General features: G+C 42.9%; 1 protein-coding gene across 2 annotated transcripts in view; it reads left to right on the top strand.

Moving 5' to 3' along the window:
• The first annotated feature begins 1367 nt into the window (after positions 1-1367).
• Positions 1368-21190, top strand: part of SLC7A8 (solute carrier family 7 member 8) — a 46088-nt gene continuing 26265 nt past the window's right edge. The window contains exons 1-4 of one of the 2 annotated variants that reach the window (XM_045841173.1): positions 1368-1823; positions 2066-2244; positions 15525-15729; positions 16642-16793. In XM_045841173.1, the coding sequence (XP_045697129.1) occupies positions 2100-2244; positions 15525-15729; positions 16642-16793 (502 nt within the window). In that variant the 5' untranslated portion in view covers positions 1368-1823; positions 2066-2099. Of the gene's footprint in view, positions 2245-15524; positions 15730-16641; positions 16794-21190 lie in introns of both variants that reach the window. The other variant, XM_045841172.1, reaches the window with a different exon arrangement.

The following is a 21190-nucleotide window of genomic DNA, read 5'->3' as shown; positions in this document are numbered from 1 at the left end:
AACAAACTGACATTTCTTTCTCTCTCTATAAAATCAATAAACATATCCTAGGGTGAAGATAAAAAAAAAAGTCAAAATCTTTTGGAACATGTTCCCAAAAAGTGAGGCCAAATTTCTGTACTTAGTGGTTAGCTTGGGGAACTTTGGTTTTTAGACCTGCTTTAAAATCAAATACTTTTGAGTAATGTATTTAATACACATTCGGAATAATTTTATTTTAGGTTTATCTTGTTGTCTGCTATATTGCTTTTTGCTGTTTTTTCAAAGTACTTTACAATTATAAATAGACATCATTGCTCTCATGCTTCAGGCAGCAGTTTCTGGGTGAAATTCTTCAGGGAAGCCAAGACACAATATCATAAGTTAGTCTTCTCTTAACATCAACAATCTGCTTCATGATCAGAGAGGTGCTGATAACTTCCTACCTCTCCTCAGTCTGCCTTTCAAATAATTTATAGATGCAAAAAATATTAGAAACTGTGAAAGGCCCCATTCCACTAGATTTTGTGTCATTCTTTCCTGGAAGCAGGGTGGGAGCCATTTTTTTTTTTTTCTGTCTCAGCTAACACTAAATAAGAGCTGCAAACAGTGAAGCTATTACCTCCTCCTGGAGAGCTTCTTTCCACTATATTCTTCACAGTTCAGGATTACAATGAACCTCTTTTCCATTCTTTTTTTTTCCTAAGATTTTAAAAAATTTGTTTATTATTGTAATATTAACATTTTTTAAAGATTTTGTTTATTTTATTTATTTATTTATTTATTTATGAGAGAGGGAAGGGAGGGAGAGAGGGTGAGAAACATCAATGTGTGGTTGTTTCTCACGTGGCCCTAACTGGGGACCTGGCCCACAACCCAGGCATATGCCCTGACTGGGAATCAAACCAGTGACCCTTTGGTTCACAGCCTGTGCTCAATCCACTGAGCTACACCAGCCAGGGCCCATTATTCTTCCTTCTTTCCATTTCCCACCCCCACAGGTGGCTCTTCTCCTCCTTTCAGAAACCTGAAGATGATGACCTTACAACCTTCTCTCTAGTATCCTCAAATGATCCAGACATTAATATTTTAGTGCATTTGCCAGTATCTTTCTGATTGCATGAAAGTATCTGCACAACTAGTTTCTCATTTATAAAGCTGTATTGACCTGTAACGCTCTACTAGCTAATGAACTCTCCCGGAACAGTTGACATGGAGGAAAAGAGATGATTACGAAGAGAAATATTTTAACCCATCTTCTCTGTGGTCTTTGGAGGCTGAGTGCTAATATTAAATTGAAGAGGGAGGGGACGAGCGAGGATGGGAGAGGAATGGAGAGAGTGAAGGCGGAGCTAGCTCAGCATATAAACCACCGGCGTAAAGGGAAGCACGTTCCGCTGAGCCAGAGCCATTCTCCGAAAACCGAGAGAGATGGGGCGGTCTGTGCCGTGAGCACGGAGATTGGAAGAAAGAAAACAAGGACAGGACAAGCGAGACAGAAAAGGACATCTGGAAAAATCGGAAGGCAGAAGACGGGGCAAGGAAAAGAAACCCACACCAGGTGGAAACAAGATCCAGAGCAAACCGGTCGGATCTACAGTTGTTTTTCTGCAAAAGGGCTGGAGGATTGCCTTCCCCCCCTCCAGTTAATGAAAAGTATTTTATCCTCCTAAAAGAAAAGGCTGAGGGGCGGTAAAAATCTGTTTTCTTAGGGAGCGAGCCGAGGGAAATCCAGACTCTCCCTTTTTGAAGCGTTTGAAATAAGCCGCTGCCTGAACACTGCAGAACCCTCCTGTTTTCTGAAGATCTACATTCCTCCAGGAAAATTCCAGCCGGAGTAGCCGGTACAGTTATATTTTCGTATTTAAATATCTGTGTCTCTTCCCCCCCTCCCGTTAACAACATTTTCCTGGTTTGTAAGCACGAGTGACAAGAAAGTGTCAATATAGAGTAGGAATATTTTCAGTTTTCTCTTTTATCTGCCTGAGTGTTTTTTAAGAGGGTAGGAGTGGTCCTTATTTCGGGAGAAGACATTTTAATTTGAAAGGCTCGTTCTGTAAATATATTCACACCCATTCGCATTTAGAAAGATATCTTTCGGAGGCTGAAATTCTACTAAGATGGAAAAAGGAGCCAGGCACCGAAACAGCACCGAAAAGAACCACCCAGGTGGGAGCGAGTCAGAGACTGGGCCCGGAGAGGGAGAGGGCGGAGTAGCCCTGAAGAAGGAGATTGGATTGGTCAGTGCTTGCGGTATCATTGTGGGTGAGTGCAATTCCTTCTTTCCCCCTCTTGGTGGTCCTTCTGTGGAAACTTAACCCTTCTAAAGTACTGTTTTTGCTTCCTGTTCCCTTAGAAAAGGATTGTCAGTCACTTGTACTGTAAGGCTGCAGCCCACCTGCTGCTGGTCAAGTGTTATTTAAACCAAGCAGAACAGTTTTGTCCAGTGTTCATAGAATGAGCAAATAGGGATCACACACCTGGCTGAAGGTCAGCATTGCCTGAGAGCTTGTTAAAAAAAATACAGGTCTTCGGGCTCCCCACTTGAAGGTTCTGATTCAGTAGGCTTAAGGAGGGGCTAGGGAACCTCAAGTTTTAACAAGCTTTCATGCAGCCACCTCCTCACAGACTCTAGACTAGCTAGCTTTTGAGACATGTTTAGTAGATATTTGTTGTTGTATGTTATATAAAACTATGGGCCTGCAGAGATGCATAATAATAAAAATAGCTACAACAGCCATAATACTACCTTGCCTTTCTATAGCTTTTCGACCTTAGGCAGCACTTAGTGAAATAAATATGGCAGGGCTCTTACTTCCATTTCACAGATGAGGAAACACATTATGGAAGAAGAGACAGATTGTGCCTTTCTGTAACTGTTTAGTTTGCACTTTCTCTAGTTGCCTAGTGAAGTCCCCCTGTCTGTTAACCCTGTGAGGTTCTGAGACGGAATGGGGAGTAACTAGAATGTGGAGTCAAGTAAGAATTGATAGCCCCCTGCCTGGTGTGGATCAGAGGACTGGGCACGGCCTGTAACCCAAAAGATCACCAGTTCGATTCCCAGTCAGGGCACGTAGTGCCTGGGTTGCAGACCAGGTCCCCAGTAGGGGGCGTGTGGAAGGCAACCACACTTCAATGTTTCTCGCCCTCTCTTTCTCCTTCCTTTCCTCTCTCTAAAAATAAATAAAAATCTAAAAAAAAGTTTTAAATAATTAACCTAATTAAAAAAAGAGAAGAACTGATGGCTAAAATGTGTCCTGGCTAAGAGGCTTTAAAACTGGGGAGCTGGGTGTCCCTGAGGGTGCCAGTGCCAGCCACTCCAACCCCTAACTGTACTCCATTCAGCAGGGGGGCCCAAATATGGCTTCATCTCAGAAAATACTTCCTCTTCCTTAATGGTGCATTACTGTCCTCACTTCAGAGGGAGAGAGTTTCTTCTGCTGTCTTTGGTAGAGGGCTTAACCCTTTCCCCATGGAAAGGAGAGCTGGTCAGAGAGGCTGGATATGCTTCTGCATCATTTCTCCAGAGTTCTTTTTGAAGGCTTATTGTTTCTCGGTGCCCACAAACCAGTTTCTCTGGATGACCTGATGATCCATGTGGCGGTGCAGAGACATTTTTGGCACCTGTGCAATAGTGACACTGGAGAACACCCTTGAAATCAAATAAAATCAGTACAGTATTCAGATAATCCTCTTCACCCCTACACCCAGACTTCAATGATAATTATCTCCACCCTGTTTTTAAAATAGAATCCCATTTTGTTTAATTCTCTGATTGTGGGAGGTTTTGTAGGCATCTGCAGTTACAGGAAAAGTAATCTTATTTTAAAAACTATAGTCCTGATCTCAATCTTTCATTACCCTTTCTTTGCCTGTCCTTCATCCCAAGTGCTCTAAAAAATGAGATCAGCAAAGTACTCAATATGTACAGCACATGCCAATTTAAGATCTATAAAGAGCCCAGCGCCTGTTACCTCTTTCACCAGTTTGACTGATAGGATTCAGCGTTTTCCTCCCTTTGGAAAGGTTCTGATTCATATACAAATGCGCACACTCACACACACAAACACAACTGCCTTCTTCCTGCTTGAGTTTTGCTCACCCACCCCAACATATGAGCAGGTTTTCAAGGTCAGAGGATATTTTCCTATATGCTAAGGTTGGTTTGTGTCTTTCTTTAACATTTTTCTAAGCCTATGAAGAAATGGGAGTGTTCAGATATAAAAAGTACAACTCGAGTGGTTGTTACTACTGACTGTCCACAACCTCATGGATCACACTATGGCGAAAAGAGATTCCAAATACGTGATTTCAGAGAAATCAGGATATTTTTCTAAAATGAGAGAATCCTTGTAGAGTTACTAGGCACTATCCTACATTTAAGCTGGGATAAGATGCCAGCTTCCCCTTTAGGATGATACGGGGGCCAAATCCTTTCTGCTTCAACTCCTGCATGGTTGTTGAGTTACAAATGTGCTGAGCATCTGCCTTGTCCTTTTTTAGAGGAGTTTCCAAGTGGATGTTAGTGACTCAAAACCAAATGCAAAAATAGAAATGGCATTTTCTACACAGAATTTAGTGATCTGGTGTTCAATGTCACCACCATGGAAGAAACAGAATTAGAAGGCAGAAAGAGAAAGGAAATTTCCTAAGCGAATCAGGTGATGTGCTACAGGAAAGTAGCAATTGCCTCAATTTTGTCTGTCTAATACACAACTGACTTAGAGGGATAAGTGAAACTGTATTTCATACAAACTCATAAAACTTCATTCACAATCATCATTGATGCTCTAAAGTAGAAATAACAGAATGACGAGTGCTATGGGATTATAAAATGAACTAATAGAAAACTCATGCCCTAGAGTTCCTTATAATCTAATTGGGGAGATCAAATCCATATGCATTAAACAGAGAACATTGAAAATGCATGCTATGATTGCATAAGAGATGAAGGAAGGCAAAGTTAAGTGAATGGTGGAAAACATAAAAAGAGAGAGGTTCTCACCCAGAACTAGATTAAGAAGCATCTTCACGGATGTGAAAAAAGATAGAGTAGAAAAGATAATTTGAGGAGATTTTATAGGCAAGAGAGCAATAACTAAACTGTTATTTCCTTGAGCAAAAAAGATGTGTCTTATACATCCCCAAGTCTTTATTGCTTAGCAGAGTGCCTGACAGGGAACAATTACTCAAATGATTGTTGAATTTAATTGACTCTTGGACAAAAGTCCTAAGACAGTAATAATAAGTGTTTATCTTCAAGGATATTGGGAGCCTGGTTTGAAAATCTTTAAGCTAGGAATAATTTCATCAACCTGCACAATTAGGTTGTTCCGTTTTTCTTTAACTCCACCTTTGCCCTAAGCTAAACAAGCTATTGCTCTGCATGTACTTGGCTAAGGAAACTCTTGGGGACAGATGAACTTAGATTCCCCCATGAATGTGAAATCCCCCAAAATGTAAAGAACATGTGAGGGAGCAACAAAATCCATTTAATAATTACACCAAAGCTACTAGCTATCATTATGAAACACTTATTATACACCAAGCACTCATCCAATTATATAACATACATTATCTTATTTATTCCTCACAATAACCCCATGTGGTAGACACTTATCAACCCTTCCTCCAGATATGGAAATACAGGCTCCGAGGGATAAACAACATGGTGAAGGTCACACAGCTGAAAAGTATGGAAGCCAAGATTCAAACCCAGAGCTTGTCTGAATCCTGAATTGAGCTCTTAAGAATTATTCTCTGCTACTTCTGTTTTTATGTCCTGAAAGGGGTATTTTCCTTTAGATCCTGGCAAGACGTCCTTATTCATTTTTATAGATGAAGCAGTTAGTGTTTGTTGTGTTCCCAGCGAAGACGTGTCCCAAAACAAACTAAAGGGAAGCTACGCTATCGCCTGGGGTGGAAGAAGGTAGTGTTCCTGGTCCAACTGCAGGAAGACTTGAGGGGGGCAGTCTGAGGTCTGTCAGCTCAGCTACCACAGGATCTGGCCAGCACAGAACACACTCCCATTAACACTCCCACATGCAAGCCGTTCCTCTATGGACCAGCAGTCTTCCCAACCATGGAAGAGAGGCCTAGAGTTCCTGGCTGTCTAGGTCACTTTATATCAGTTACGTACTTAGGCACACACTTAGAATCTAGGTCTGAAGGCACCAGACCCACTGCAAAGCCTAAAGAAAAATATTCATACTTGGTCAGACCATTTTGTTTTTACCATAGTTTGTGTTCCTGGGGGAACTCGATCAGTTTCCTACAGAGCAATACTGGATGCAGGTCTAGCTACTAGACTACTCTCTCCCAACTAAAAAGATGTTTAAAAAAAAAACAGTACTTACTGAGCTCTAAATGCCATTTCCTGCACTATAAACTCTTTATGTATATTACCTTATTTAATCCTGATCACAATTCCGTGGAAGTAGATATCATAACTATCTCTATTTTAAATATGGGGAAGTTGCCCTGGCTGGTGTAGCTCAGTGGATTGAGCGCTGTCCTGTGAAACAAAGGGTCACAGGTTCGATTCCCAGTCAGGGCACATGCCTGGGTTGTGGGCCAGGTCCTGGGGGTTGCATGAGAGGCAACCACACACTGATGTTTCTCTCCCTCTCTTTCTCCTTCCCTTCCCCTCTGTCTAAAAAGAAATAAAATCTTAAAAATAAATAAGTAGAGCCCTGGCTGGCGTAGCTCAGTGGATTGAGCGCGGGCTGGGAACCAAAGTGTCCCAGGTTCGATTCCCAGCCAGGGTACATTCCTAGGTTGCAGGCCATAACCCCCAGCAACCGCACATTGATGTTTCTCTCTCTCTCTCTCTCTCTCTCTCTCTCTCTCCCCCTTCCCTCCCTAAAAATAAAATAAATAAATAAAATCTTAAAAAATAATAATAATAAATAAATAAATAAGGAAATAAATAAATAAATAAATAAATATGGGGAGGAATCACAGAGCTAGTAATTGCCCGATGTCACACACTTGATTTCTGAGATGGTCTGATTCCATGGCCAAAGCTCTTAGCCATTCCCCATTTCTAATTGGTAACCAAGAGAGGAGGGAAGGAAGCTGGTACGTATTGTGCAGTGGAGGAGTAGGCCATGGAGGACCACAATGTAGGCATTGGAATCTGGAAAGACCATGAATGTCTGATACTGGAAATTTAGGGGAAAACTTTTTTTAAGGCTATTTGTCAAGAAGTTTGGCTATAATTTTAACCATATGAAGTGGCACTGGGCTGGTTTGGAAAATTTTCAAGACCAAAAGATTTTCAGACCCATGTACTTTATACCACTTTAGAAAATTTTACATTTTAGCCTCTAATATGATATATTAGCTTTCTAATCCCTAAAATGTCTACTGGATGTTAACCAGGTGGATGGAGTGTGAAAACTGCTTCTTGAGTTTGTAGTTCAATTATTTTTTTTATGCATAGAGAGATTAGGATTTGATTCATTCAGGATGAAAACAAGTTTAAAATTCTCATTGTCCTTAAAGAAAACTCTGAGACAGAAACCAACTGGGAGCCTTGTCAAAACAGATATGTCTTGGTGAATGGAGAAAGGCTATACCCAGCAGCCTAATAATAGTAATAAGTACTATTACTATTATTACTATTGTGCTTCAGATACCCAGTATTAGGTATATATTAGCTATACCCAGTATTAGATATTCTTATTTAATCCCATGAAATAAGTGTTATAAAAAGGAAGGGTTTGAGTAAATTGTAATTGGGCAATGGCAGAGCCAGGATTTTCACTCAGGTCACTGAATTCTGAGGCCACTGGGCTTAATCAAAATGCTCCACAGCATGGAGCTCAGGGTGACTGGGACCAGGGATCTGGTTGAGGCGGCTACTCTCAGAGCTAGAGTATGTTCTTTCAAAGAGTAGTTATACAGGTCATTGACTGCCAGGAGATGATTAGGATTGGGGAAAGAAAATAGGAATGAAGCAGGTAAAAAAAACTATCTAAGAAACAGAACCATATAGCCCATTATATTTAGAAAAACAAAAATACCCATACTCAAATTAGACAGACTTCTCTGAGAGGCCTGTGCCATATAGTGTATTACTTTTCTGAATTGGCTGCTTGAAGCAGCAGGCAGGCATAGGGCAGACTAGTTGGCTGCTCAGGTTGCTTGGCTACCAAGGTTTTCTGCTTTCCTCAGAGGGTTAACCCAGCAGCATGCTGCCAGCAAAGAAATGCATCTGGAATTTCTGTTGTTGTTCTTGTTGTTTTGTTGTTGTTATTGTTTGGGGTGGTGAGGGGGTGTTAAAAAAAAAAGGAGGCATGAGCTTTTTATATATAATCTCAAGAATATATTCTGAGCTACCAAAAACAATAACAATTCAGGAGCCCAGGGGAACTGTTCCATTCCAACTTTTAACTCCCAGCTGGCTGAGCATCCATAGCAAGAAGAACCATACCTTGTTCTCCTCCCAGAATTTACCTACAGATGAGTCATCCCCAACCCCCATCGCTTCTCCATGGAGATCTGGAAATGGCAAATTACAGGCTGTTCCCTGGCACAGGGGTGGGGGCTATTGGTCATAGGATTCAAGATGTGTCCATAGTTCACATTCAGAAAACCCTTATTGCACATTATATGCTAGACCCTGTGCTGAGAGCACTACTGAATTTTATTTCTAAGAAGCAAAATTATTCCTCAAATCTATTTTAAGCTGTTTTATTTATAAAAGAAATAAAGTGTGAGCCAAAAAGCTTTATCAATTATATTTTGTCCCTTATCCTTTGTCACAGTCATAAGTCTTCCCCTTGGATCACTCTCTGCTTTAAATATTCTCAGCATTAGCAGTGGCTTCCAGGGAGAGGCTTTCACAATATACCTTAGGGTGTTCAGGGCAGCCTCACACTGAGCTGCACGTGATGAAAGGAGATTACCCAGAGATAGTACCATTGCTGCAGCATTATCACTGTACTTTCCTTAGTTATATATAGATTTTAAAAGTGACTGTTAGTACATCTTTGAAATGCATAAATGCTTTAGCTTCTTCTTTAGAGTACAATTCTGCATAGAGTGTTTAGTAAGCAACTGATACAGGGAAATCAGGTTGCCTGGGAAAAGGAGCCATTTGTTAAGTGAGCCCTGATGCTGGAAGTAGAAAGTATGTAAATTTTTCTATGACTTGTGTCAGTATGGTGTGGAAAGGGAGGAACCATCCACAACACAGCAGAGGAGGAAGGGCTTTGGAGATAGTTTTGGTTTGTAAACTGCTTCCCTATTTACAAACTTTTAGCCTTGAACAAGTTAATTATCAGTTTACTTACCTGTAAAATGGAAGTTTCTTGTGGAATATTAAAATAAAGCTGGTGTCCTATGGTATACATTCAATAAATGTATTTTTTTCTCTCCTTAAGCTCATCCTCCTACCACCTCCACTTCCCCTCTTACCCTAACCCAAATACACACACTCTCTAATTCTGGTCCACAGATTTTGATAAGACTGACCAGGTGATGAAAAGTGGCCAGTCCAGTCCAAGTCTGATCTGCTTATCAACCAACCAGTGCTTTTCCTTTTCTTTCTGTTGATTTGAGTCAACTTACTCATCAGCATCTGTTTTGTACTCCTCCTTGTCCAGTAAGCTTTTTTGGAACAGCCCATACCAGAGACCTTTTCCATTCCTTTTTTTAAATGTGTGGGTTTTTTTTAATTTACACTCTTCTCTCTTTTTTTTTTATTGTTCAATTATAGTTGTCCTCATTTTCCCACCATTACTGTCCCCCACCCTACCCACCCCCACCACCCACCTTCAGTCCTCCTCAATCCCATTGTCTTTGTCCACAGATCCTTTATACATGTTTCTTGACTTGACCCTTCCCCTTCCTTCCCTGTGGTCACCCTCCCTGCTCTGGTTATTGTCAGTTTATTCTTTATTTACATGTCTCTGGTTCTATTTTGCTCACTTATTCCTTTTGTTGATTAGGTTCCAGTTATAGGTGAGATCATACAGTATTTGTCCTTCTCTGCCTGGCTTTTTTAACTTAGCACAATGCTCTCCAGTTCGATCCATGCTTTCACAAAAGGTAGGAGCTCCTTCTTTCTTTCTGCTATGTAGTATTCCGTTGTGTAAATGTACCGTAGTTTTTTGATCTACTCATTTAGTGATGGGCACTTAGGCAGTTTCCAGCACTTGGCTATTGTAAATTGTGCTTAACATTGGGGTGCATAGTTTCTTTGGAATTAGTGTTTCAGGATTCTTAGGGTGGAATTGCCAGGTCAAAAGGCAATTCCATTTTGTTTTTTGAGGAAATTCCATACTGTTTTCCACAGTGGCTATACCTTTTCCATTCTTATTACAGTGTCTTGCCATATGTTGCAGTAGCGCTCATGCGACTTACAATGTTGCCAGCTCTGTGTCCATGCACATGTCTTCAATTCTCCACACGATTCCCTGATGGCAGAGACTGAGTCCTATTCATTTTTACATCCCAACACATTCAGCCTGGTGTGTGGTAATGCTTAGAAAATATGTGTTGAATAATAGCAGTCGGTCAAAAACAAATCATCCAGTTGGGATGTTTCCCAACAATATGAATATACTTAATGTTACTGAACTGCACACTTAAAATGATTAAGATGAGCCCTGGCTGGCGTAGCTCAGTGGATTGAGCGCGGGCTGCGAACCAAAGTGTCGCAGGTTCGATTCCCAGCCAGGGTACATGCCTGGGTTGCAGGCCATAACCCCAGCAACCGCACATTGATGTTTCTCTCTTCTCTCTCTTTCTCCCTCCCTTCCCTCTCTAAAAATAGATAAATAAAATCTTTAAAAAAAAGATGAACTACTTTCTTAAAAAAATGATTAAGATGGTAAATTTAATGTTTTTTTTTCTCTCAGTAAAAATATATTTTAGGGGGAAGATGGGTGGGTGGAGGTGGAAGAGGGTATAGAGAGGATAAATGGTGATGGGAAAAATTAAACTAAATTAAATGTTAAACATTTTAGCTTAAAAATGTGTTATTCTCATGAACAATACATTTTTTGTGCTTGACTTAAAAATAAAACACCCACCTCATTGAAATTCAAGTTTGAAGAGGATTTTAGGGATTATCTAGATGATGACATTGAGGCATGAAGGTGGAGCAGGTCTTCTCAACCTTGATACTGTTACCTTTTGGGCCAGGTGCTTCTTTGCTATGGGAGGCTGTCCTGTGCATTGTAGGGTGTTCACCAGCATCCCTTGTCTCTACCCACTAGATTCCAGTAGTGACAACCATAAGTGCCTCCAGATATTGCCAACTGTCCCCTGGGGGTGGGAGAGTAGTGCAGAATTGTCCCTGGTTGAGAACCACTGAGGTAGACAAAGCCTTTCACTGTTGGTGCCTGGTTCCCCAACCAGACAGGGAGACACTGGAGGCCAGATGTCAACCTTTAATGGGCATATCTAAGGGCTCAGCACTGTTAGTCCCTCAAGCCAGGATGTCTGCATCTTTCAGTGGCTGGTGGGTGGTGGTTGGCTCTCACTATTTTATTAAATGTCCATGTGTGAACAAATGCTTCCCAGTTACCTTTTAAAGCAGGCACGTAAGAGTGGGTGCTCAATAGATAGTCTTTGAGATATAATTACCTGTTGGCCGCCCGCCTGCAGCATTTAAAAATTATACCGAGACAAGTAGACAGATGACTAAGAGAGTACTTTATGATCCTGGCTCTACACTTCCATTTTTTTTTTTTAAGATTTTTAAAATTTATTTTTAGAGATGGGAATGGAGGGAGAAAGAGAGGAAGAGAAACATCAGTGTGAGAGAGAAACATCAATCAGTTGCCTCTCGTATGCCCCACAACAAGGGACCTGGCCTGCAACCCAGGCATGTGCCCTGACTGGGAATCAAACCTGAGACCTTTGGGTTTACAGACAGTGCTCAACCCACTAAGCCACAACAGTCAAGGCTACACTGTTATTTTGGAGCCAAGCCTCAGATTCCTCTAGGGATGGTCTCTATTCTTATTGCTATAAATCTTAGCAGTTCCTTATATGTGCCAGAATTTCACAGAACATAAAGTACTCCCACACATATGTGACCTTTGATCCCCACAACAATTCTCTAGGATGGGCAGAGCAGGAGCAATTATTCCCATTCAGCAGATGAAGGAAGGGACCCTCAGAAAAATTCAGGACACATGGCTTGTGAGTGGCAAAGCAAGGATTGAATGACTCCTGCAACTCTAAGTCGAGTGCCCTTTCACTTTTCACTAAGAAATCCCTCCTACACAGCAGAGTCCTGCAGCACATTCCACATCTGTGTTCTGTGGAAGATGGCAGCCCCCAGGGCCTGTGTCAGAGTCTTGACCTGTTCTCCCCCTAAGGTTATTATTTGTACAGTCCTGATGGGAAAGTGTAATACAGGGTGAGAGGTGTGGTGAGCTTCTGGCCCGTGAGGATCAAAGCCCAGTCTCAACCTACTAGACCCTGCTTCTACACTGTTCCCCCAGTCCTGAAAATCCTGAGATCTTCCCACCCACTTAATGGGAGGAGCACAAAGAAGGTTCACCTCAGCTTTCTCTGAACACTGTGGAAATGGACAGAACCTTTAAGCCCCAGGAGGAGCTAAATTTCAAGATCAGCATGAGTTTCACACTAAAGTAATCACACTAAAAATTGATATAGAGGATATTAGTTTTGGGTAATGTTCTTCCAGCTCCAGAATGTAGCTGTGCTGTGAGTGACATTTACTCCCCCTGCAGAAGCACCAGAGGCCACTAAGCGGGAGGAAGTGTTACATGATTCTGGTTTTCTAGGTAGTAGCTTCCTAGAATCAGTGAGAGGTACTTTCCTTTCCTTCCTGTTCCCTACCATAAATCAATTTTAGCTTGTATCTGATTTTAACTCAGTCAAAATTAATATTGCCGGGGGGAGGGAGAGAACCCAATTTTTATAAAATGAAGATTCCTGTCTCATTGCTAACCTATTGCAGCTCTCACCGTCATTCCAGCAGCTCTGTGGAAAGACATGTTATCCAAGAATACTGTAAGATGAGGCAAGAAGTAGTCAGACTTTGCAGTGGGCTCTTGGTGTTGTATATCCCACCTTCCAGCGTTTCTTCCACCTGGCATGAGGGAAGGAGCACGCAGTCTAGAAATGTCCCAGTGTAAGCCAGAGAACAGGAGAGCATATCCATTCCCACTGCAAAATTCATTTCCCAAGAACCCTTAGTGGAACTTTAACATTCTTTATCCTTGAGAAGAATGAATCTTTTAAATAACTTCTTTTCCCACTTCCCCCTTGCAACAGCCATTCCTGGCTCTAAGAAACGTTTGGTTATTCCTGAACCTCCTTTCAGCACCTAAAAGGCCAAAGTCAAACCTTGTTTTCCTCTTGTATTGATTGATTTTTTTAACCTCTTGAGCTAGTTTTTTAACCCTAGTTGTATTGCTCTCTTCTTGGCTGACTTTGAAATGCCCTATAGGTCACTCTTCTGATACATACCTGCTAGGCAAGGAATTTACTGTCACCTTTCAGTGCTTGTTATCAATTCTCAGAAGCACATTTAGTTTGGCACTTGAAGGGTCACTTGACAGGGTAGGGTGCCATGTCTTGAGTCCTAGGACAGTAGTGCCTTCTAGTCTCCACTAACCTAACATTCATGCAGAGCACATATGGGGACTGTCTAGACCCCTTCCCTCTTCTGTTACTTATCTCATACTGCAATTTTTTAGTTTGAAAAGGGACAGCTTATTTTGCACCCCAGAGGAATAGGAAATTATTGCTTTGTAATATAAATATTCTCTCCTCTTTCCCTTTGGCTGAAATAACTGAATGCATGGCCTGGAATTAGAAATTGAATTTTGATTTAGAAGTGAGTTTCAAGACCTGATTGAGGTTGAATTACGGCTGAGGTCTGAAAGACTGTTTTGGGAAGCTGAGCGTACAATCACGTACTCTGCATCTTCTTCAGCCCATCACCAGTTCCAAACCACTAAAGAGATATGTTGGGATTTTGACATGCCCTCAAAACAGTCAAATCCAGATGGCTTCATAATGTACCATCTAGCTCTGCATTCTACCTGTGTCCATCCAGCTGCTGCTTCCTCCTTCAGGCCTTTAAAGGTGCAGCTGGTGTGGAGCTTGAAGAGAGCTTTCAAAGTACCTGTCCAATGGACCCTAATCCCACCTTGCATCATAAGAAGTAGACAAAGGAAAGTTTGGGAAAGAGCTTGTCAGTTGCTTCCCCCACACTCCTGCTTCTTTGCTGCCCAATACACACATTGAATTAGCCAACCATTCTGTCCTAGGTGCTGGCTTCACCTCCCAAGAAACCCAGCCACTCATGTACAAAGGCAGAAGCAGATAAGTGGAAAAAGCTCTGGATGAGGCATTAGGAGACTGACCTCTATTTCCAACTTTACCCATCAGTAGCTGTGGAATTTAGATAAAGCCACTTAACCTTAGTTTGTAAATTAGTTCCTTAGTTTGTAAAATAGAGAAGTACCTTACCTTTGCTCCTCTTCCTGAATTTCACAAGGTTGTAAGGATCACATGAAACAGTGGGGGAGAACGACCTTTGGAGGAATACAGTACTGAGGCTTTGCATGTATTGCATGCCTATAAATCACTTCCAAACAACTGGAACTTTTTTATTTTTCATAAATGTTTATGAGAGTTATATGAGCCCATCAACATTATGAAATGTTCTTTTTTCTTTTTTATTTCATTTATTTACTTTTAGAGAAAGGGGAAGGGAAGGAGAAAGAGAGGGAGAGAAACATCAGTGTGGAAGAGATACATCAATCAGTTGCCTTTTGCATCCCCACAACTTGGGGATCTGGCCTACAACCCAGGCATGTGCCCTGACTGGAATCAAACTAGCAACCTTTCCATTCATAGGCCAGTGCTCAGTCCACTGAACCACACCAGCCAGGGTACAACTAGGACTTTTATAGGGTTATTGCCTATTTCTCACCAAGGGTGGGGCTGCTGTGTCTAGGGTAGAGACCAGCCTCTAAGAATACTGTCCTCACCCATGAGTCTGAAAAACCCCCAGTCGTGGGGTGTGACCAGAATCTGACCCTTTGTCTCACTTTTGAAGCTAACTGGCAGCTGGTCTCTGAGAACAACCCACTTTTCAAGCCCTGCCATTTCCAGCCAGTCTTAAGACTTTTATCACCTTGGGTGGACCATGTGCAACCCAGTCAGAGGGTCCTGAGGTTCAATACCTGCACCAGAACTTATTACTGTGTGGACTTGGGCAGTGCACTTGGTGGTATTGCTGAGACTCAGTTTCCTCCTCTGTAACACGGGAGAAATGATCTCTAACTCCATAGGCATAACCTAAGGATTAAAGAAGACATGTAGAGTACCTGACCACATTCCTAGTCTCTAAGCACCTGTTGTCTGCCCCTTTTTCCCTGCTCCTAAAGGGAAGCATTGCTAGACATACCTGACTGAAGGTGATTCATGCAACCTAAAGGTATTTTAGAATCAGATCAGAGATGAGACTGCCCCTACAAAGGTGGCTGGTCCTGCCACCTTTTCTGATGCTACTGTCTCCCTGGAACTTTTGGTGTCTCATGCAGGAAACATCATTGGCTCTGGAATCTTCGTCTCACCAAAGGGTGTGCTGGAGAATGCTGGCTCCGTGGGCCTCGCTCTTATCATCTGGATCGTGACGGGTCTCATTACAGCTGTGGGAGCCCTTTGCTATGCTGAACTTGGGGTAACCATCCCCAAATCTGGGGGTGACTACTCCTACGTCAAGGACATCTTTGGAGGACTAGCTGGGTAAGAGGCTCTGCAGAGGCCTGAGTGGTCTAGGATGCCAAGGCCGGGGTTTTCCAATGTGCCAAGGAGTGCTAGAGAATGGAGTTTCTCTTTTTGCCTCCATGTCATGCTTACTAGTGAAGTCTTATGTCCCCTTGATGCTCTTGAGAGTAACAGAGGAACCAGGTTGTAGTTTGAATCTCCGTTGACCTTAGTGGGCAAGAGTCTGTGAGGGAGAGCAAATATGATAACTCTGACTGGAGACTTCAAGGGAAAGCACATCACAAAACAAAGCCCTTTTATTGTGACAAATGAGAGTGACCACTTAAAAGACAGAGGTACTCTCTTCTCACATTTCCAAATATAATAGCCTCCCTCAAAAGTGAGGCTCTGATGTTGAATTTCCTCAGCTTCTGCAGCCCTGCTACTAAAGAACTCACCCTTCACCCAAGAGGTGCAAGGGTGTGGAGGACACTTCTCCCACAACACCTGCTCAGTGACGCCCGTGGCATTTGTGTAAGTGGTCACACCCTTAGCATGTCCTGGCTGTCAGAATGCTGAGGTTGCAAATTTTATTTTCCACCACTGGATGCTGGGGGCCAGAATAGTAGAGAAGAGATAATGAAAGGAGAGGGAAGAATGAAAGAATGCCAAGACATGTGTTGGTGCTAGTTGAAACTTAGCTCTTCATCATTAAACCATTTTATTGTCATTGCAGAGGGCTAAGTGTCTCTTTCCAGTGGGGACTGGGCTCCTCAGCATCTTGAAAATAAAAAGGAAATGCATCTCTGTAGCCTACCTGTCCCTCCTAATGCTGCTCCATGACTTGCCCAGGCTTCCCCTGATGACTTCTGAATCCCTGCCATGCCTTCGGTGGGGGTGGGTGTCTCCATTGCCGTCTTGGGTCAAGTCCTGTCCTGTTCCACCCCTCAGGTTCCTGAGGCTATGGATTGCTGTGCTGGTGATCTACCCCACCAACCAGGCTGTCATCGCCCTCACCTTCTCCAACTACGTGCTACAGCCGCTCTTCCCCACCTGCTTCCCCCCAGAGTACGGCCTCCGACTCCTGGCTGCCATCTGCCTATGTAAGTGCCATCTGGGCCTTGCTCTCAGGGCGGCCCCTTTAGCCTTTCTGGTTGTCTGCATGTCTCTCTCTGCTGCTTCTTCCTCTCCCTCTTTCTTTCCTGCCCTCTTTTATATTTTCCCCATTCCTTATTTTGCCATTTCTTACATGTGTGCTTTGGATGAATGAATTCTGCATATCATTACCTGGTGTTAAAAAAGGAAGAAACTTAAGTAGCTGCTTAAATGCACAGTAACTTTCATTGGCAGCATGCTTCATATAAAGTACTTTCACATATATGATCTGTCACGCTTGTGGGATGGGGTAACTCAGCCATCTCAAAGCCTCTCACAGGACAGCCAGCTGAGCCCCAAGAGGTGGTCTCCTTGGAAAGTGTACCCTGTTTGGCGCTGGAATAGACCCCTGTCATCCAGGCAGGTAGTACTATGGGGCCAAGACAGTTGTTTGGTCAGGCCTGCTCACAGATCTAGAGAGGATTGTGGACTCCAGAACCAGGCTGCCGGAAACTGCATCTCTGTACCACTTTCTAACTACTATGAGTGCTTGGCAAAGTAACCCGCCCAGCCTGCACAGGAGGGCGTAGTTGCAAGGATTGCACAGGACACTCAGATACCTTGTGGCCCAACCATTAGACAATGACATTGGTCACTTGGTGCCTACTTGCTGGTTGTATCTAGAGCTAGGGTGGTGGGGGAGGAGGAAGAGGAGATGGTAATACAGGAAGAGTGTTTTTTTGCCATCAGACAGACTAAGGGGGGTTATAACAGAGACCATATGAGTGCTGGCTACTGCTATTTCAGCATCTCGTGCACACAGACATGGCTTCCTTTTTCCTGTTGATGCTGGTGAAATTACTGAGTCAGGAGGCCACCCTTGGCCTCCAACTAGAAGTTGAAAATCCTGAGGCTGTTCAGTCCATCCCCTAGGAGAGAAACCAAGCCACAGTGGGGAGTTCCCTGGGCCTTGGCACCCCACAACTTCCTTTGCATTCCATAAACCCACCAAGGGTGGGTGACATCTTAGGCAAAGACCTTCTGGTACTAGTATAGCCTCACAGATTGCCCCTCAGGCCAGAGAGGTTACAAACCCTCCCAAGAGATGAGGAACACTCTTGCCTGCAGCCAGTTCCACAAAGACAGGTTGTATGTGGTCCCTTCAGCAGCCCACATCTCATCTGGACACTGCTAGCACCAAGCCAGGAGGAATTTAGAAACTCGAAGGACAAAAATGTTAAGATCTCCCTTCTCCTGACATCAAAGATCCAATGAGGCTTTTCTGGCCTCTCTCCTCTGCCTTCTAAGTAGAACTGCAAAGCAGTTATGACCAGCTTAACATGGTTAGGCTTGCCCTCCAGAGACAGGAATTTTTCAATGTCCTTGAGATACATGTGCAAATACTTTTCCACCTTCATAAGCAGGGAAATTTTCTTAAATCCAAACTTATTCTTCCTTATTTCCTTGGGGAAAATGCAAAACAGCTCCTCACTTCACCCTGTGCACTATCCCTGCCCTCCCAGATGTGAGGGCCAGTGGAGTCCCCAACTCCTCTCTCCCCAGGAGTGCACTTGTGGGCTCAGCCACACAGCCACACATCCTTTCAGACACTCCCAGGTACTTTGAGTCTGTGTGCAAAGTTTCTGTTTTCTGGTTCATTGAATACTTTTTTTTTTTAGCCCGCTTTTACAGACCCCTCAAATAATCTCTTAAGGTATCCAGTGAAATAAATAAGAATCAGGCTGTCAGAAAGGTTTGGTAGATGCTGTCTTTCATTAAATGCTATCTTTTATTTCAAGCACCCCTCCCACCATCATCCAGCTGCATCCCATTCTCTTAGCAGTTGCCAGGCAAGCCAGCTGTGTAGAACAGGCCCAGTGTTCCTTCGCAGTAAAGTCAAGATTGGCCCGGTCCAGCCATATTCTTAATAGAAGCAGTAGAGAGCGTGGAAATGATCTGGATGTACTGATATAAGAAGTTCTGCTTTCTGCTGTGTCATGTTGGTGTGATGACAGGCTGGATCCACTGTGTAAATGAGAATTTTTGAGGGAAGGGCCACCCTCTGTGGAGAGGTCACTGGTGTGTAATGGAGGGCCTCGGGTTGAGGGAGTTGGAGAACTGGGCAGGAGCCCAGCTGGGAGAACCGGTATGGCAAAGCCCCTGGCTGGGGTTTGCTGTGGGAGAGAGATGAGGTCAAATCTGGTTCCATGGGGTGTTTTTAGAATAGATCCGGATGAAAAATGACGGTGGGAAGAACCAGACGAGGTTGGAAAGGCAGAAAGAACCTGCAGTAACTGGCTTGCCTGCTGGGAGTCTGGACGGGGTGGAGAGGAGGGGAGAGGGGGAGAGAGAAAGAACTGCGGATTTGGATCACGCTTATGCAACTGCAGCTGCCGCTTTGAGTTATTTTATGATTTAGGTCAAAGCTGATTATTCACTGCGGACTCAGCAGAATATGCCTAGCCACCAGGCAGTAAAAAAGAAAGTATTTTACGTTTTAATTAAATGAAAAGCCTTCCTCCCTTCTCCAGAGCAAGCATATTAGTGGGAGGAGTGAATTAGGAAAGAGGGGATCAGAAGTGTAAAAACTTGGTTTTGGTGCCTTCTTTTGTGGTTTGCTTGAGTCCCTTCCCTCCTTCCTTCCTTCCTTTCTTTTTTATTTTTTAGTATTTCATAAGATGACTATATTCTCTAGGTAAAAGATGTTCCCCTTATCTTCACCCCTCTCTCCTGCCCAGTAGCCCTGGTAACCATGAAGGGGTATCCTTACATCCTAAATAAAATGCATCTATCCATGTATGTACCTGGGTATGTAGACATACATATTAATAGGTTATTTCTGCAGCTTGATCTTTTAGCATGTCGCTGCATCTTTTGGCTCTTACCTGACTTTCAGGTTATAAACAAAGTGGTCCCAGTGACACAAAAGAGCACCAGGTGTTCTGAGGTCCCTTATTTGTTCTTCTTGCTCCCTAACAATGGGTAGCCTTTAGGATCTGTTTGCCACCCCCGCCCCGCCCCAGGGGACCAGACCACCTTTTACTCAGGCAGTTTCCTGGCCTCCTTCCCCTCTTTTGGGGCTAGGGTCATGTCCAGTATCTGAAGTAGATTTTCCCCTCCTCATTCAAGTCCCCCTCTTCTCCCTTAATGTCTTGTACTAAAGAAGCCTCTTTTCCTTTCTCTCCCTGAGTAGAACAGAATATCCTGCATTCATTTTACAACTTAAAAATGCTTCTTATTTTGTTTTCTATCTCTCTACTGAGATTCCTAATAGGCTAGTTTTCCAGGACTTCAGATTTTTTTCTTCTTAAGGATTTCACTGTATGCATTACTTTTAGCCCTGAGTTGCTCTGCAATTTCTCTACATCAAGGGTAGGTGATGCTCCAAGGAAGTTTCCAGGTACTTGATGCACGATACTGTGATAGATAAACTCGTGAGTATTGTTTTGGATGTCTCTTGCAAATTAATCCCTTTACATCAGAGGATTCAACAGTCTTTCCTAGCATATAAATTCTTTAATCTCAGTTCTTTTTCCTTTGAGGCTTCGTGTTCTCAAGACCCAAACTTCTCATACCCAGGCACTAAACGTATGGCCTGCCTCATATGCCTGAACAGCACTGCTTCTTGCCCTTCCCTCATCCCCAGAGAGTTCTTTGGGTGTCTCATCAGTCTTTTATATGCACAGGAATCCTGGCAAATACAGACTGGCTAGAATTTGATTCTCATACATACAAGCCCCCCTTTTTTCTGGACATCTTCTAACTAGTCAACATTTAAAATATAAATGTATTAAAAATCCCTTGTTTTTTGTGCAATAGTCAATTTGACTAAAATTCCATTTTTCATTATTATAATGTATAAGATGAAAATTACTTTGTAGACGGATTTTCTAGGAAAAAAAGAAACTGCAAATCCATCGGTTAATTAGTATTGAATTCCTACACTGAGTGGAGATACAGCACTATTTATACAGTCTTGGAAGAGATTAAAGGCTAGTGAAGAGATAGGTGTACAAACAAATACAACACAATGGGATGACAAAAGGTGCTTCAAAGTTGGGAGAGGAGTGTTAGGGAGGGCTCCCAGCTTGAGCTAAATCTTGAAAGGCAAGTAGATAGGCTCCAGATGGGCATAAAATAGAATAGCCAGGTAGAGGGAAGGGCACAGGCAGGACTTGGGGTCAAGGGAGAAGTGACCTGTTGGAGAAAAGCAAGTACTTTTGAGTGGGTGGAGCCAAGGAGAGTGACAGGAGAACAGGTGAGCAGGAGCCAAACCTTGAAGGATCCTGTACATCATGCAGAAAAAAGCAGACTTCTTCAAAGGGATGGGGAACCACTGAAGGATTTTGAAAAGTAACAAGATTAGATTCACATTTGACTGAAGAAAAGACTGAAGCAGGGAGAA

This window comes from Phyllostomus hastatus, unplaced genomic scaffold, assembly GCF_019186645.2.
Source record: "Phyllostomus hastatus isolate PE091 unplaced genomic scaffold, TTU_PhHast_1.1 phas_contig_348, whole genome shotgun sequence".
In the NCBI taxonomy this organism is placed as follows: domain Eukaryota; kingdom Metazoa; phylum Chordata; class Mammalia; order Chiroptera; family Phyllostomidae; genus Phyllostomus; species Phyllostomus hastatus.
Note: the sequence above shows the minus strand (reverse complement) of the source record. Positions and strands in the feature narration are given on the sequence as shown.